This window comes from Musca autumnalis, unplaced genomic scaffold, assembly GCF_047663935.1.
Source record: "Musca autumnalis isolate F117 unplaced genomic scaffold, ASM4766393v1 scaffold_1, whole genome shotgun sequence".
Taxonomy (NCBI): domain Eukaryota; kingdom Metazoa; phylum Arthropoda; class Insecta; order Diptera; family Muscidae; genus Musca; species Musca autumnalis.
The window spans coordinates 63,436,425-63,453,596 of record NW_027411644.1 but is presented as its reverse complement, the minus strand read 5'-3'; the positions used below and the strand labels follow the sequence as shown (position 1 = coordinate 63,453,596).

Genomic DNA, 17,172 nt, shown 5'->3' with positions numbered 1-17,172 from the left:
TACGGAAGCCCGGCAAGGATGCCAGCAAAAGTGAATCGTACAGGCCGATTTCGCTTTTGTCGCCCGTAGCAAAGACCCTTGAGGCGTTAGTCCTCCCCAGTATCAGAAATAGCTATCAAGTTGCCGATCATCAGCATGGATTCCGTAAGCAGCAAAGCACGACAACTGCGCTGCACGCCATTACCACATATATTTGTCAAGGACTCAACCAGAGACGGCCGTGCGATAGAACAAGATGGTGGCGCTTGACTTATAAAAAACCTTTGATACAGTCAAGCACTCCACGCTGTTTGAGGACATTGAGCAGACAACCATCCAAGCTTGAAATTGGATAGACAATTATATAGACACGAGTCCTACGTGGAATTCAGGAACAAGAAGTCCAAACCCCGTAGAGTGAAACAGGGAGTTCCACAAGGTGGGGTGATATCTCCGTAACTGTTTAACCTCTACCTCTCCTGCATTACCCCTTCTCCAGACGGCATCGAGATCGCAACGTATGCGGATGATTGCACGATCATGGCGTCAGGTACCTATCCTGATGACATCTGTGAGAGACTGAACAACTATTTAACCGATCTTACCACCTTTTTCCATTCGAGGAATATGCAGACTTCCGCCACAAAATCAACAGCCACTCTGTTCACCACATGAATAGCGCAGTTTGCACGTGAGTTGAATGTCGTGGTCGACCGTAGCAGAATTCCGACCACAAACTGCCCCAAAATTCTAGGGGTCACATTCGACACTACATTCAAGTAGTGCGCACACGCCGCAGCTATCTGCGACAAACTGAAAAGTAGGAACAAGGTGCTCAAGTCCCTGGCCGGCAGCACTTGGGGTGCAGATAAAGAAACCTCGTTGGCCACGTATAACGCGATAGGTCGGTCTGTGGTAAGCTATGCGGCTCCAGTCTGGTCCCCGAGATTGTGTGATTCGAACTGGAAAAAGATTCAAACTTGCCAGAATGCCGCCCTGAGAACAGCGATAGGGTGCCTCCTCAAATCTTCAGTGGACCACCTACATGAGGAGGCAAAAATTCTTCCTTTAAAGCAACACAATGAGATGCTTTCGTTGCAGTACCTGCTTGGATGTTATCGTGTGAGCCATCCCAATCACCATCTTGTGGGTAGGCCCGGCCCATTTAGGGAGATCAGGAAGGATATCCATGCTCTAGAGGGAGAGGTCCAACGATACAGGAGAGAACCCCTAGATCAACAAGCATATCAAGCAGGATTGAATAGCATTCACACGGACGCAGTTGCCAAGGCCTTAAGCAATTATAATAGTCTGAATAAAGTACTCAGAGTACATCCTCCATCTATCGCAGCTGAGGAGCGTCAGCTGCCACGACAAACCAGAGTAGTTTTGGCTCAACTACGCTCGGGATATTGCAGTCGCCTAAATTCGTATTGGGCGGAAATCGATCGCGCGGTGCAAGACATATGCCCAGTATGCGGCATGGGCCCGCACGACACACAACACCTTTTTAACTGCCCCGCCAAACCTACCCATCTAACTCCTGTGGATCTGTGGCTACATCCCATCGAAGCAGCCACTTTTCTGGAACTGGAGATAGACCCAGAGCCAGATTGAACAGAGCAACGAACATATAAACATAACAAAAACGCTGTTACAACAACAACAACAACAAATAAATCATATCCTCACTTTGTGGTTGAATAAATTATTATATTTATTCATGGGCTTATATCGTATTTACACAACTACACATAATACTAGTTATATACGTATATAAAGTATGTATAATTATTATATACTAACTACATACTAAAAAATCAAAACTATAGACTGAGAAACAGACAAAATTTTCGCTGCTACTAAAATAATAGTAGTCGGTAGAAGGGGTAGAAAGAAAGAGTGAGAGAGCACACATGGACACTTTAATCTGGCGGTAGAATACCCATTTCTTGCAGACACAATTTGGCTGCCTGGAATTTAGCTTCTTTCTTGGTATTGCAGAGTTTCGAGGGGGTAAAGGTCCGATCATTAACTTGCACCGAAAACAAGAACATGCGGCTATGCGAGGGACCATTTTCTTGGACCACTGTATAGAGTGGCGGGGTCCATTTATATTTTGTGGTAATTTCATTGAGCAGACAAACGGGATGTTTATTTTGTAGATTTTCAATAGGTTGTTGTATGGGACCACCATTACCACCACGACCTCCTCCACCACCTCTCTTTGACTTATGTGGCCGTATGTCCTCTTGGGCAACTAGACCTCGTTTATCGAGTTTTACATCCAACAGCAAGGGTTGTAGGGAACCATTTTTTTCACGACCAAGACCTTCTCCCGGCTTCCAACCCATTTTCTGCAGCAAATGCATACCCATGCCCCCGGTAACCGGTTTGGTTGAGGTCAATTGATCACGTCTCGCCCAATGGTGGGGCCCCGAATGCAGTTGATTGGGTTTGAGGACATTGACACCTGTGCTACCCGTAAATTGCCCTGGCAAATGTTTGGAGGCAGCCCATGTGGTCATTTCTTTTTGGGAATTATACATCATTTTAATGGCCTCAGAATCCATGGGATTTTCCTGAAAAAAACGAAATTATTTATTTTTTGATTTAAATAAATTGGATTTCTTGTGACTCCTACCTGCAGTCTTCTCATGGCATTTAGCCTTTTGGAAATAATTGCCGAAACATCCATTGGTGTGCTTGGGGGTTCGGGGAACACGGAAATGGAATTGGCGCCGTTGGTGGAGGAGGGAACAGGCACATCAGGTGTGAAACTGGGTGGTGCAACAGGTTGGGGCATCATTGTTGGCACTGGTAATGCTGCGGTAACAGGGGGTACTGGTGTTGGCACGACCGCCGCCAATGGTTGTTGAGTGGCTTGCCCATATAAATAGGGTGGAGGAACTGGCGACACCCCAGCCACAACTTGGGGCGAAGGAACTATCGCCGTAGATGGAACCGTTGAGGCGACCGTAGGATTTTCAGCACTCTGTGCAGCATTAGCATTTACGGTGGTGCCAGCACTTTCCACTGGCTTAAATGCCGGCTCCTGTTCACTCTCCTTAGGCAAAGGTTTTCCCAGAGCATTTTTAGCCACCGCAGTCTTAAATATTGTCGTTGATTGCGTCGCCGCCGGCAAGGCTGGCAGTGGTAGCAACTTTTCCTTGGGCTCCACTGGAATCCAGGCCTCGGTCATACGATGTTGCTGACCCGAAGACACAGGAAATTGCATTGTAATGTTTTTGGTTTGCTCATCTGTTTTGACCGGGGCCGGTACAATGGGTTTGGAGTTGCGTATGTGCATTACAATTGGCTCGCGTTCCTTGATTTGGAAGGGATGATGAAAAGCTTTGGCATTACCCGACTTATCAATATCGGAACCTTCATCTGAACTCAGCTCGGAAAGATGTTCTCCATTGGAGATTTTCTTGCAGAATTCTGTTAAATCTTCTACCGTACGACCGCCGTAACGCATTTTCAACAACACCTTATCCTTAACATCTTCAGTCATGTTAGCACAGCCGGGCAAATTGCCACGCTTGAACATGCTAATGGCATTTTTGCGAGCAATTTCCAAAAGCCGTTTCTTATCGATACCCAGATCCCGGGAACGTGATCTTGATCTGGAGCGATGTGAGTAATTTCTAGCCCCACGACGATAACTATCACGATCCCCTCCTCTATCTCTATCCCGATAACGTTCCTTTGAATAATGCCTATCACCATCTCGACTTCGGCTACGCTTTGCACCATCATAGAAGCTGTTGTGCCTTTTGTATTTGTCTCCCCTTTTCTCCTCCAAATATTCCTCCTCATCAGACAGTGATATTTCCGATATTTCACCATCTTCTTTGCCCTTTCTGCTGCTCTTCTCCACAGGTTCAGATTTAATTTTTACCACATCGGACTTATCCTTGTCATAATGTCTATCCTTATCTTTTGATGAACTATAAAATGGATTCACCTTTGATTCTTTTTCGTCAGTCTTACGACGTTTACTAGACTCCTCGTGATCTTTATCGTGGTGTCGTTTTTCACGTTTTTCCAAGGAATCCCTTCTATGCTTATCCTTATCCTCACTGCTGCCACCACGATGCGAGTGTTTGGATGTGTCCTTAGCCGCCTTGTCATCTTTATCATGCTTATCCTTGTCTTTTGACGATTTCTTCTTATCTGAGGAGGATTTTTCTTTTTCCTCTTCCTTTATTTTAACTTTATCCGGATCCTTACTTTTCTTTTTGGATTTTGTTTTATCCTCACTTTTATGTTTGTGTTTATGTTTCTTTTTCTTTTTGTGTTTTTTCTTTCCCTCAGATCCATCTTCTTTTATTTCACCCTCCGATTCGGTGTGATCATCTCCGGATTTGCCCTTCTTGTGTTTCTTTTTCTTGTCCTTTTTACGTTTCATAGATTTCTCTATTAAATTCTTATCGTCCAACAACTCCTCGGGCGGTTTTGCATTGAACACCTTAAAAAGTTCTTCCAAAATTTCGTTAGAACTTTTTACAGGTTCAATGTTTTTCTTTTCATCCTCTTCACCCTCCTCAGTTTCTTCGTCAGAGCTATCTTCTTCATCATCTTCGGAACTTTGACTATCACCATCATTGCTTTTTGGTTTGTTTTCCATCGTTGACGACTTGCCCTCCTTAAGCTCCTGGATCTTTTTTTCAATTTCTGGATCAACTTTTTCCTTTTTTATAATTGCCTCAACGATGCTCGCTGAAGCATCCTTGGTATCGGTATCGTCGCTAGAGGCTTTAGATTCTTGTGCCATTTTTCATCAGTTTTTGCATTTAGAATTTGTTGAAATTGATAGGCCACTTTAAGCTTTACACATTCAAAGCTTTCTTTAAATATTCCTTTTGATTTTTTCACTTTTTTCTTAAATAATTATTTGTTTGGAACCAACACGCCATACCAGATTACAGTGCCAACCTCAAAAACCACCGCCGTAAAAGAAGAAACGGAGGAGAATGGGAAAATGGATGATAAAGATCAAAATTAAGACAAAAACACTGGTGCACAGCCAGGGCACACAAGATCGGAAGGAGCAGAATCAAAACAGAATTACCGGGTAGGGCTCACAAGTGCTGGTTTTTGCGCGAAAACAGCTGACACTGTCAAAATAACAGAGATGTGTTTAGTTGGCATACCGCAAATAGGGCTGCCAAAGCATTAGTTTATACCACTTACCGAGGAAATAAATAGCTTTGTTCCAGAACTAAAAAGTTTTTACAATTTTTACGACTTTTACACATTTTACCCGAAACCCCGTTCCCGTACACAAAAAGTTGTAAAATGTTCACTTCTCTTTAAACAAAAATGGCGTTGAATGACGCTCTCCTTCAAAACTTTTTACTCGACAAATTTGAGCGTGTAAAAAATAGTAACATGGATGCCGGCGTCTGATTGGCTGGTACACCGACTTTGACATTTCTTCCAGCTTTTTTCACGTTTTTTTTTTCATTTTTGCGTTCCCGAACGTTTTGAAAAAACTTTTGTGTGAGAACAATTTTTCTCTCTTACGAGTTTTACTATTTAAAAGTATGGGAACAATGCTTATATGTAAATAATTGTGATTTAATTTACCCTGCATTTACACATGACAGGACAGTTGACTTCATGTTTTGATATTCAAAATCCCAAAACTTGCCTGTGTGATGTGACTTCCCGACAACTGCAAAAACAGTTGTAAAATTATGAATGAAAATCATCGATTTCTTTTTGTTTTCCATTCGCATATTTTGTTTTTGCTCATGTTCTTTTGTTTTCAATACATTTCAATTATTATCTCACTTATTTTTACAAAAATGTCAAAAATTTGTTAACCCGACTGTCTGTGAAAAAATGATGGACAGCTGGGAGACAGCCGACAAATGTATGTATGTGTTAGTAAATCAGAGTTGTATTTGTATTTGAGATAATAACTGAAATGTATTGAAAGATAATAATTGAAAAGAACATGAACAAAAACAAAATATGTGAACTCAAAACAAAAAGAAATCGACGATATTTATTCATAATTCTGCAACTGTTTTGCAGTTGTCTGGACGCCTACGTCACACAGTCAAGTTTTGGGGTTTTGGCAATCAATACATGTACTCAACGGTCCTGTCATGTGTAAACGCAGGGTAAGTCTTATGCCTCTTATATGACTATGAAAATTTTCATTAGAAAGTTCTTTGTTACTCTCTTTTAAATTTTCATTGACGTCCACACACATATATCAAATCATATGAACATTTTTATATTTTCCTGCCTTTATATTGGTTTGAGAGAATTTAAACACAAAGTATAATTTCAGATTACATAGTTCATAGATTACATAGTTTCACCCCTTCACATTAGACCATCGATATTCCCAACATTAAATATTTTCGATATAATATTTTAAAATATCGTTTGCTATCGATATTATCGTTAAGTTGTCAATACCATTAATTTGGAGATGAAAATGGCGGAAATTTCAATGCTTTTCCTGACATTTTGCACAAGTAGTTTACAGAAATGTAAAGGAGAATAAACAATTTATTTTATTTTATAAAAATATTAAAAACAAGTGAGAAAAGGCTATAGTCGGTACTGGGCCGACTATGTGATACCCTACACCACTACCTCTGTGCATAATCTTTTCACTCGAAAACATTTCTTTTAGGGAGATACGAAAGTTTTCACCTATCTGGATTTTATACCAAATGACTTAATATTTAATTTCATATTGGACTACTATCGACATCACCAACATCAATATTCTTCTATCTCTGTGAGAAAATTTCGTGATGATCCGATCAAAATTCCGACCTGTAGTGTGATTGCAGAAAAAGTGGAAAAAGGGATGTATTACCGACTATTGCGATATCTCTATTATTTGATCAGGTATGCCAACCTACTTTGCATAATATTAAAGATGGGATTTTCTACTTTCTTAGTCGGGCTTTGCTTTTAGATGGTCCCCAACCAAAGGTGTGATATGCGTCACTATAACTGAAATCGCAAAAATGGAAAGTTGGGTTCTATTAGCGACTATTGCGATATCTTCGTTGTGTGATCGCCTACGACAATCTATGTTACATCGTTTCAAAGGCGATATTTTCTACTTTCATTGCCAAGTTTTGCTTTTTATATACCCCTTATAGACGCTGAGATATTTGCTTTGGAATAAAATGTAGACTTTTTCTCCAAATAACTTTTTTGCTCATTCCGACCCCTAATTATTATCCGACCATCACCAAAATCAATAGGCTTCTTCCCCCCCGGGACCCCCATCAACACCCAAAATTTCGTGACGATCCGATCAAAATTGCGACCTGTAGTGTGATTTCCAAAAAAAGTGGAAAAATGGGATGTATTACCGACTATTGCAATATCTCCGTTATTTGGTCACCTACGCCGACCTAGTTTGCATCATTTTAAAGATGGTATCTTCTTCTTTCATAGTCAGGCTTTGATTTTGAAAAGTCCCTAACCAAAGCTGTGATATTCGTCATTATAATTAAAATCGCAAGAATGAAAATTTGGGTTTTATTTGCCACTATTGTAATATCTCCGTTGTTTGATCACCTACGAGAACTTACTTTACATCATTAGAAAGGTGATATTTTATACATTTATTGTCAGGTCTTGCTTTTGATATACCCCATATAGAAGCTGAGATAATCGCTTTGGGAAAAAACGTATTTTTATCCACATAAGTTTTTTGCCCATTCCGACCCCTGAACATTAACCGACCATCACCATAATCAATAGGCTTCTTCCCCTCTGGGACCCTCATCAACACCAAAAATTTCGTGACGATTCGATCAAAGTTGCGACCTGTAGCGTGATTACAAGGTTTAGATGGACAGACGGACTGACACACATAGCCAGATCGACTCAGCTCGTCGAGACATTCATTTTGGTATATAAAAGTATGGGTCTACGACCATTATTTCGATGCGTTACAAACTTTTTGGGCAAAACCAACTTATAATACCCTCCCCACATAGTGGTGTAGGGTATAAAAATTGCATTTTACTTTTCCGAAAAATGTGTACGTGTAATTACTGACTTACTTTCTCACACACACAAATTCCAAAAGCAGCGAAATTTCTATTTATTTCAATGACTTTTAGGTTGCGGATTTTTGTTCCGATAATATCGATATGCTAAACAATCTATCGATATTTAATTTTTAAAAATAATCTATATTATCGATAGTGCTATCGATTTTTTGCCAGCTCTACTTCACACCTCTTACATCCCAGCATAAAAGTTTGGAAGTAGTGCAGTGCAGAGTTATGATTTCAATACATCCTTCGCATGGTAGAATAAGAAAAGGTAGCAGCCATACACAGCAGACTGAACTGGGTTGTAACGTTAGTGTCAAATTTCATATGACATTTTATACATTTATTTCTATTTCGATGTACATTAGGGACATATATTTTTTGAGAAAAAATATATCATTCGGAAAAAAACATTTCCCAGAAAGACTTCTTCATATCAATGATATGTAACCTCCTCCAAGTTCGAACGATAAGCCGCGCAGTAAATCCCCGCTTGTAGAGGCTATACAACGTTTGTTAATATGTGAGGTATTTTGTTAAAATTTAAAAAAAAATAAAGCCCTAATAAACATGTGCTTCTTTGATTTCAAAAACAAAACATTGAAACAGCTTCTCATTTTTCTATGAATTTCCAGCGACCCCAAACTTTTCTGCAAGAATTCTACTTTCTGCGAGAATTTATGCATTTAGTGGAATGATGTAGAAACATAAAAATTGAAAATGTAACGAATTTTCATTCATGTTTTCCAAAATATTGAACCAAATGTGAAAAATTATTAGTTTTTTAAATTCCAATAATTTATAGACATTTCCTTGTTTTGTTTACAAATACAACTGGCTATTAACTTTACCTTATATTTGTTATACCATGACATCCTTCGATGCAGTCCACATGGAGTTATAAAAAATGCACTCCGTTCGATACATTTTGGAAGCACTCGCATAAAGATCTCTAGCCAAGCAAGCCAATTTTTTGATCCCTACAGTCACAGTCTTTTATTCTGAACACAAGAAAGAGTGTCTAAAATTATAAGAATTTGTTTTAAAAAAATAAAGAAATACAAACTAAAGATACGGACATTGTATTAATTCACGAGACGCAAATTATTTTTGAAGTGGAGTCGGAGTTATTTTGTCAATCTGAGCTGGAGTAGGAGGAAAAATGAAAGACCATTTGGATGATGGAGCAAAATCAATTGCGGTGTCAGCAAATTCAGAGTCGGAGTTATTTTGTCAATCTGAGCTGGAGTAGGAGGAAAAATGAAAGACCATTTGGATGATGGAGCAAAATCAATTGCGGTGTCAGCAAATTCAGAGCATAGGAAGTAAACTCAGTTATAATCAAATTAAATGGAAAATTTGTATAATTTGTGTTAATGTAATAAAGTTAATATCCCAGCAAAATGTTCGATGCCAAAGATGACATTCAATCATGGGTGCAAGTGATCTAGCATGTCATCTTTTTAGCATCTTCATCGATGAATTTTATATGAGCGTGGACCCCAAAAGATGACGTTCTTTTCTGGATCCTAAGCATGTCATTTTAACCAATGCGTTGACATGTCATTTCCACCAATGTTTTGGCATGTCATTTCCACCAATGATTTGACATGTCATTTTCACCAATGCTTTGACACGTCATTTTCACCCATGCTTTGACATGTCATTTTAACCAATGCTTTGCCATGTCATTTTCACCAACCCCTTGGCATGAAATTTTCATGTCTTGTTTGGAAAATGGAAATGCTGTGTTGAAATATGGTTTTCATGAAAAACAAAACTCTTTATTAATTCAAACGAATTCATGAAATAGCTACAATTAATTTATCAGTTTAAACAAAAAAAAAAAAACATTTTTCCACAACATCCCATACGGGACAAGGGAGACTTCTCTCATATCAATGAGTGCACCCCGATTCATATTAGCTCAATGATATGGGACCTACTGTTTATCGCCGAGTCCGAACGGCGTGTCTAAAGACACCACTTGTAGAGAAGTTTTACAAGGCTGAAATACTCAGGAAATGTCGCCACCATTACTGAGGGGTATTTTGCCACCGTTGAAAAATGTTTGATGTTGCCTGGCCGGGGAATCGAACCCCCGACCTTCTGTGTGCAAGGCGGGCGTGCATACCATTGCACCACGGTTTAAAAAAAACATCCAAAATTGCAATGCAATCACCACCGCTGCAACGCAAAAGATACTTCCTCCGTTCTACGCAACTGATATTCTTTCATCTTACAAAAGGTTTTTTCAATTATCTTCCCATCACCAGTTCAGATTTCAACATGGACTCCAAACGCACTCCTTTAAGTATTTTTATTTCGTAAATTACTTTTATTTTATAATTTTGTTATTTTATAACAACATTTTGGTAATTTATACTCTTTTGTTTAGTGACGGAAATATGTAGGGATCTACAACCCGGCTTGCTTTAGGGATCTCTAAGAACAAAATGTAACGAACGGGGAGGAGAGACTTTTTATGGAAATTACCATTTATGCTTAATTAATTTATTTTTAATTGTTTCTTTCCAAAAGTAGTTTCTTCTTTATTTTCAGATTCTTGTTCCTTTTCGTTTCGGACTTTTTTTTCAAATTCCAAGAAGCGAGATTTGATTTATTTCGTTCTATGTCAGATTTAGAACAGACAAGGGAATTTTTTAAAATAGCAATGTGTGCAGTCCGATTCTATTTTTAGCTCGATGGTTGGGACTTCATATAATACCAATTGTTTAGAAGTTTTAGTTGTTTGATATGCATGAAATGACAACATCACGACGACAGTTCTAACAACTTTGGTCTGTTCCAGAAACCGCAAGAATCTACTTATTTTTACTACGTTAACAATTTTTCCTTTATGTTATCGGAAAAAATAGTAAAAATTAGTAGATTTTTGCAGTACTGGAACATACCAAAATGAAAATAAACAGGTGTGCAAATAAAAACACAAACATCATGTCTATTGGATCGATGGAATGGGTACAAATGCTGATGAAAAGATCGGATCTTTCACGACTTCCTTTGCATTGGTTCAAATCCTAATGAAAAGATCGGATCTTTCACGACTTCCTTTGAACCAATGCAAAAGATGACATGAAATCACGTCATCGCAAAGAACCCCTTCCGTCAAATTTTGCTGGGATGTGTAACAAAACATTGTTCCACAACATCCCATACGGGACAAGGGAGACTTCTCTCATATCAATGAGTGCACCCCGATTCATATTTAGCTCAATGATATGGGACCTACTGTTTATCGCCGAGTCCGAACGGCGTGTCCTAAGACACCACTTGTAGAGAAGTTTTTCAAGGCTGAAATACTCAGGAAATGTCGCCAACATTACTGAGGGGTATTTTGCCACCGTTGAAAAATGTTTGATGTTGCCTGGCCGGGGAATCGAACCCCCGACCTTCTACGTGCAAGGCGGGCGTGCATACCATTGCACCACGGTGGCACCGTGTAAATGTAATAAAATTAATATTTTTATTATACACGAATAAGCATTGTATTTTATTTATTTTGGGATATTTGCAATGGCTTGCATTTTATAGCATCTTTAGACTGCATTTGAATTCAATCCAAAACAATACATCAAAGGCTGTGATTTGGATCGAAAATGGAGTGCATCCTAGCTGTGTACCGTGGAAGCAAAATGGAGTGCATCCTAGCTGCGCGCTCTCTTGTAAAATTCATAGGTGAATTCATAGGAAAAGATGTACTCCAGCGGCAATTGTTCTAGTGATTTAACTGCATCCGCGGATGCAAACTTTTTGCTGGGTTCATTTGAAATACACATAGCCCAGAAAGTCTGCGTTCACCTTACTACTTTTCAAAAATGATGCTAAAACTTTAATAAATAGGTAAATGAGATCAGTTTTTCTTTCATAAATATGTTATTGGCACACTTTAGTACCAGAATAAAAAGAAAAATTCCAGAAAATATATTATTATTGCGAAGATAACGGTAGAAAAGTGTTACAACTGCTAAATTAAAGTCTGCGTTCACTTTGTATGTTGCAATAATACCGTTAGTTTTTTTTTTTAATTTTTTTGAAGTTTTCTCCCATTTCTAATCAATATTGTCACAACTGGTCATTCTGTGAGGTCGCTTGCATACTTAACTTAAAAAAGTAAGTTATTTCAAGAATGGAAAGCAAGGGCAAAGGAATTGGCATCGATAAAAGGAAAATTCTAGATAAATTATGGAAAAAGCTATCGAAATATTGGCGAAACTATAGGTAGAACATATTAGTCCATACATAGAGTGATAATTAACTATAAACAAACCAGAATTTTTACGTCAAAACCCAGATCTGGGCATTATATAGGAGCCAAAACCTTACAGTCTCAGCAGTATGCTTTGAACCGTTATGTTGTTGCAACCAAAATTTCGTAGTTCTTCTGCATTTTGGTTCAAATTGCGCTTCATGATGTTTAGGTAACCATACTTGTCCATTGTCGATTCAATAAATACAAGTTGGCCCACTCCAGAAGCTGCTACACACCCCAAACCAAAACAGCACCCTCGCCAGTTTTAACAGTGTAAAACAAGATTTTGTTTTTTCAAGCGCTGTTCGAGCTTTCTCCAAACAGTTTCAAGTCCTTTCATTGCAAACATATAGAACATGCTTTCGGCCGAAAATATGACTTGATTCCGGAATACTTGGAGGTTTGTTTATGTATTCATTAGCAAATTCAATATGCTTCTGCCTGTTCACTAGTGATATGTACGGCTTTCGCCGTGCGACTATACCATGATATCCAGCTTTATGCAGTATTTTTTCTGGCGGTTTGTGCACAAATATTTTTTTTGGATGCCATTTTCACATTTTCAACAATTTTTGAAGTAATTGTCGGACTGTTTGTTTTAACTATATTAGTTATGTTACGCTGGGTGACGTAGGGGATGGAAGATACCAAGCAACGGACCTGACCGGTTTTAACAAGGCAAAGCCCAGGATTTATCTTGGTCCCTCTTTCATCTCAAGTGGACACTGACCTCCCCGTGGTGTCACCTGGGGAACTGCCTTAAACACCCGTTAAAGGTAGTGAGCTAACATGTGCCGCGCGTTCTCCCATAAGAACGTTAAAAACTTGGGTTTGGGCGTAGGGTTAGTAACCCTCCCCTAGAAAAAACAGCATACTATGAAAAAACGAAAGAAAAGACAAACAACCCCCTCTAAAGTTGACGAACCCCGCAAACGTTTTAAGGACCATGATCTGCGAATCTGCACCTGGAATGTTCGCACTCTTTATAGAGAAGGTGCAGTCTTCGCATTGGCAGACGTACTTGAAAAGTACAAGGCCGATATTACTGCCATACAGGAAATACGATGGATTGGGAAAGGCGTCACAACAACACCTAAAGGTGACGCACTGTATTATAGCTGCCATGACGTAAAGCATGAGTTTGGTTGCGGATTTGTAGTTAGTCGGAGACTAAAACATCTGGTATCCAGCTTCACTCCAGTGAATGAAAGACTTGCTGCAATTCGAATAAAAGCTAAATTCTTCAACAGCTTTATTTGCGCTCATGCTTCCACTGAAGAAAAGGACGAACAGACCAAAGATATATTTTACGAGCGCTTAGAAGAATCATATGACAGTTGCCCTGCCCATGATATTAAAATCATTCTAGGCGATTTTAATGCCAAAATTGGAAAGGAGAATATCTTTGGCCCAACAGTCGGGAAATTCAGCCTCCACAGTGAAACATCTGACAATGGTATGAGGCTGATAGACTTTGCAGCTGCAAAAAACATGGTAGTTAGCAGTACCAGATTTAATCATCTCGATATTCATAAGGGCACCTGGCTGTCTCCAGATCAGAAAACAAGAAATCAAATTGATCATGTTGTGATAGATGGAAGACATTCATCGAGCGTGTTGGATGTACGATCGTTCCGAGGCGCAAACATTGATTCGGACCACTACCTTGTTGCAGCAAAGGTACGCACCCGATTAAACGTAGCAAAAAAAGTACGAACAGACACAACACGAAAGTTAGACATCGGTAAGCTGCAATCACAACAGATAGCCACAGCATATTCCACTCAACTAGCCTAATTGCTTAATCAAAGCACTCCTCATCCCGATAACACATCAGCGCAATGGCAAAGCATTGCCCACTCCATGCAAACAGCCGCAAAATCCATACTTGGATACCAGAGGCCTCCACCAAGGAAGCCATGGTATGATCAGGAGTGTCGTGCTGCCACCGAAGAGAAAAATGCGGCATATAGGGCTACTTTACAATCCGTAGCAACGCGTAGCGCACGAGAGAGATACAGGGAGAAAAGGAGAGAAAAGAAACGTCTTTTCCGCAGGAAAAAGAGAGAGATGGAAAAGCGGGAGGCAGAAAAAATCAAGATGTACAGGAGCCAGAATGAAGTCCGAAAATTCTACCAAAGAGTCAAGCATCAAACTGATGGCTTTGGTACAGGCACATCCTCCTGTAGAGACCAACAAGGTAATTTGGTAACTGATACAGATAGTGTACTCAGGATATGGAAAGAACATTTTTCAAAACTGTTGGTATCCAATAGCAGCGAAGACGACGAAGATACCACAGTCCCAATCCCAGAAGATGGTATTGAATGTATACCGCCCAGCCAAGATGAGGTAAAGACAGCAATAAATCGGCTGAAGAATAATAAGGCAGCAGGAGCCGATGGCTTACCAGCCGAGCTGTTCAAAACCGGAGGCGACACGCTGATAAGGATAAGAACGAGTACCCGACGATTGGAATCTGAGTATCCTGTGCGCCGCCCACAAGAAGGGAGATAAGACTGTATGCTCTAACTATAGGGGCATAAGTCTACTCCCTATTGCCTACAAGATCGTGTCAGGGATATTGTGCGAACGACTAAAGTCTATGGTCAACGAGGTAATTGGACCATACCAATGCGGCTTTAGACCTGGCAAGTCCACCATTGACAGATATTTACCCTGCGGCATCCTGGAGAAGACCCAAGAGATGCAGATCGAGACCTACCACCTTTTTGTCGATTATAAAGCAGCCTTCGACAGCCCGCTGCGTTCAAAGGTATTCCAAGCCATGTCTGAATTTGGTATCCCCGCAAAGCTCATCCGTCTTTGCAAAATGACTTTAACTGACACGAGGTCCTCAGTTAAAATAGGAAAGAACCTCTCCGAAGAGTTTGGTACTAAAAGAGGTTTCAGACAAGGAGACAGCCTTTCGTGTGATCTCTTTAACATCCTGCTGGAAAAGGTTATACGAGAGGCAAACGTCAAAAGAAGTGGCACAATATACACCAATAGTCACATGTTACTTGCTTATGCTGATGATATAGACATCATACCTTTGATGATATAGACCTGATACCTTTATGAAGGTCGAAGGAGAATCTGCTAAAGTGGGTCTGGCGGTAAACGGCGAGAAGACCAAGTTGATGGTGTCGACGCGCAATGCGTCCATTGAGCTCGGACCGACTGTGGAAGTTGGTTCCTATAATATTGAGGTAGTAAAAGACTTCGTCTACCTCGGCACCTCCGTAAACACAACAAACGACATCAGTTGTGAAATAAAAAGAAGAATTATATTGGCCAACAGATGCTACTTTGGTTTAAGTATGCAGTTCAAAAACAAAGCCACATCTCGTCAAACAAAAATAACGCTCTACAAAACACTGATACTACCCGTGGTGATGTATGGCTCCGAAGCCTGGGTACTTGCGCAAGCAGACATGGCAGTGCTTGGTGTGTTTGAGAGAAAAATTCTTCGAAAGATCTACGGACCAATCTGCGTTGACGGCGAATATCAACGTCGTATGAACCACCAGCTGTATCTGCTATACAACGACATCAGTATAGATAAACGTATCGAGATGCAGCGATTGCGTTGGCTAGGCCATATCATAAGAATGAGCGATGATGACCCCGCTAAAAAGGTGTATAAACACGAACCGCTTGGCGGTGCACGCAGAATTGGCAGGCCAAGGAATAGATGGCGCAAACAAGTGGATGATGAGATGAAAAGGCGCGGAATTCCAGAAAGCGAAGCAACAAATAGAGAGAATTGGAGATCTTTTCTTAGTTCGGCCTATAGAACAAATGTTCTGTAATGGGCCAGCTAAGTAAGTAAGTTATGTTACGCTCTTCCCGATCTGATAATATTTTTGACCGTCCAAAACTGAGCTTTGACCGTCCAGATCTGGGCGTTGACTTCAGAATTCCGATTTTTTTATAGTTAATTATCACTCTATGTATAGACTAATATGTTCTACCTACAGTTTCGCCAATATTTCGATAGCTTTTTCCATTATTTACCTTTTTTAAGTTAAGTGTGTAAACGACCTCACAGAATAACCAGTTGTGACAATATTGATTAAAAATGGGAGAAAACTGCAAAAAATTCAAAAAAATTAACGGTATTATTGCAACATACAAAGTGAACGCAGACTTTTTGGGGCTCTAATTTAGCAGTTGTAACACTTTTTTACCGTTATCTTCGTAATAATAATATATTTTCAGGAATTTTTCTTTTTATTCTGGTAGTAAATAGTGCCAATAACATATTTATGAAAGAAAAACTGATCTCATTTACCTATTTATTAAAGTTTTAGCATCGTTTTTGAAAAGTAGAAAGGTGAACGCAGACTTTCTGGGCTATGTGTATATGCCGGCAAACACATCAACGCCGGACTTTGATGTCGGCGTCGCCCTGTTGTTGTTGTTTTTTGTCAACGCCCAACGCAAAACTTTACTCAAACGTTGTATGTGCTTTCAGCTTTAGAAATTTATACACTCTTTTTTTTGTCTTTGGAAGAAATGCTAACTCTGAATAGGGAAATTTCCTTTACCGACGCACGCAGAATATTATGAAAAAATTATCACATATAGTGTTTTTAATGCCAATTCCAATTTTGTGTTTCTTTCGTTGCGGAAATGTATACTTCCCGAGATATAGTCCTCCAAAGTTGTGAAAATTCCCTGTATAACTTAGAAAAAATCTACGATTAAAAAAAAAATATGGCCTGTTCCCGTACTTTATAAAGTGGTAAAAGTTGTAAACGATTTTCATATAAATTTTGTGTACGGGAACGCAAAATGTGTAAAAGTGTTAAAAATTTTAAAAACTTTTTAGTTCTGGAACAGAGCTTTAGCTTGTGTAGCGGA

At 39.5% G+C, this 17,172-nt stretch overlaps 2 protein-coding genes across 2 annotated transcripts in view; both read right to left on the bottom strand.

The window, feature by feature from the left end:
* The window catches only part of LOC141399722 (uncharacterized), a 69,155-nt gene that overhangs the window by 33,609 nt on the left and 18,374 nt on the right, over positions 1–17,172 (bottom strand). The window lies entirely within an intron of this gene.
* Positions 1,672–4,960, bottom strand: Son (Son RNA binding protein). The gene is made up of 2 exons (XM_073978292.1): positions 2,624–4,960; positions 1,672–2,561 (listed from the first exon to the last, which is right to left on the bottom strand). The coding sequence occupies exons 1-2, from the start codon at positions 4,757–4,759 to the stop codon at positions 1,905–1,907; spliced, it is 2,793 nt and encodes a 930-aa protein (XP_073834393.1). The 5' UTR covers positions 4,760–4,960; the 3' UTR covers positions 1,672–1,904.

Bases quoted from the DNA above. Each gene is read 5' to 3' on its own strand.
- Son (XM_073978292.1), bottom strand. From the start codon at position 4,759: ATGGCACAAGAATCTAAAGCCTCTAGCGACGATACCGATACCAAGGAT. The intron at 2,562-2,623 runs GTAGGAGTCACA...CGTTTTTTTCAG, and splicing joins ATGCCATGAGAAGACTGCAG to GAAAATCCCATGGATTCTGA.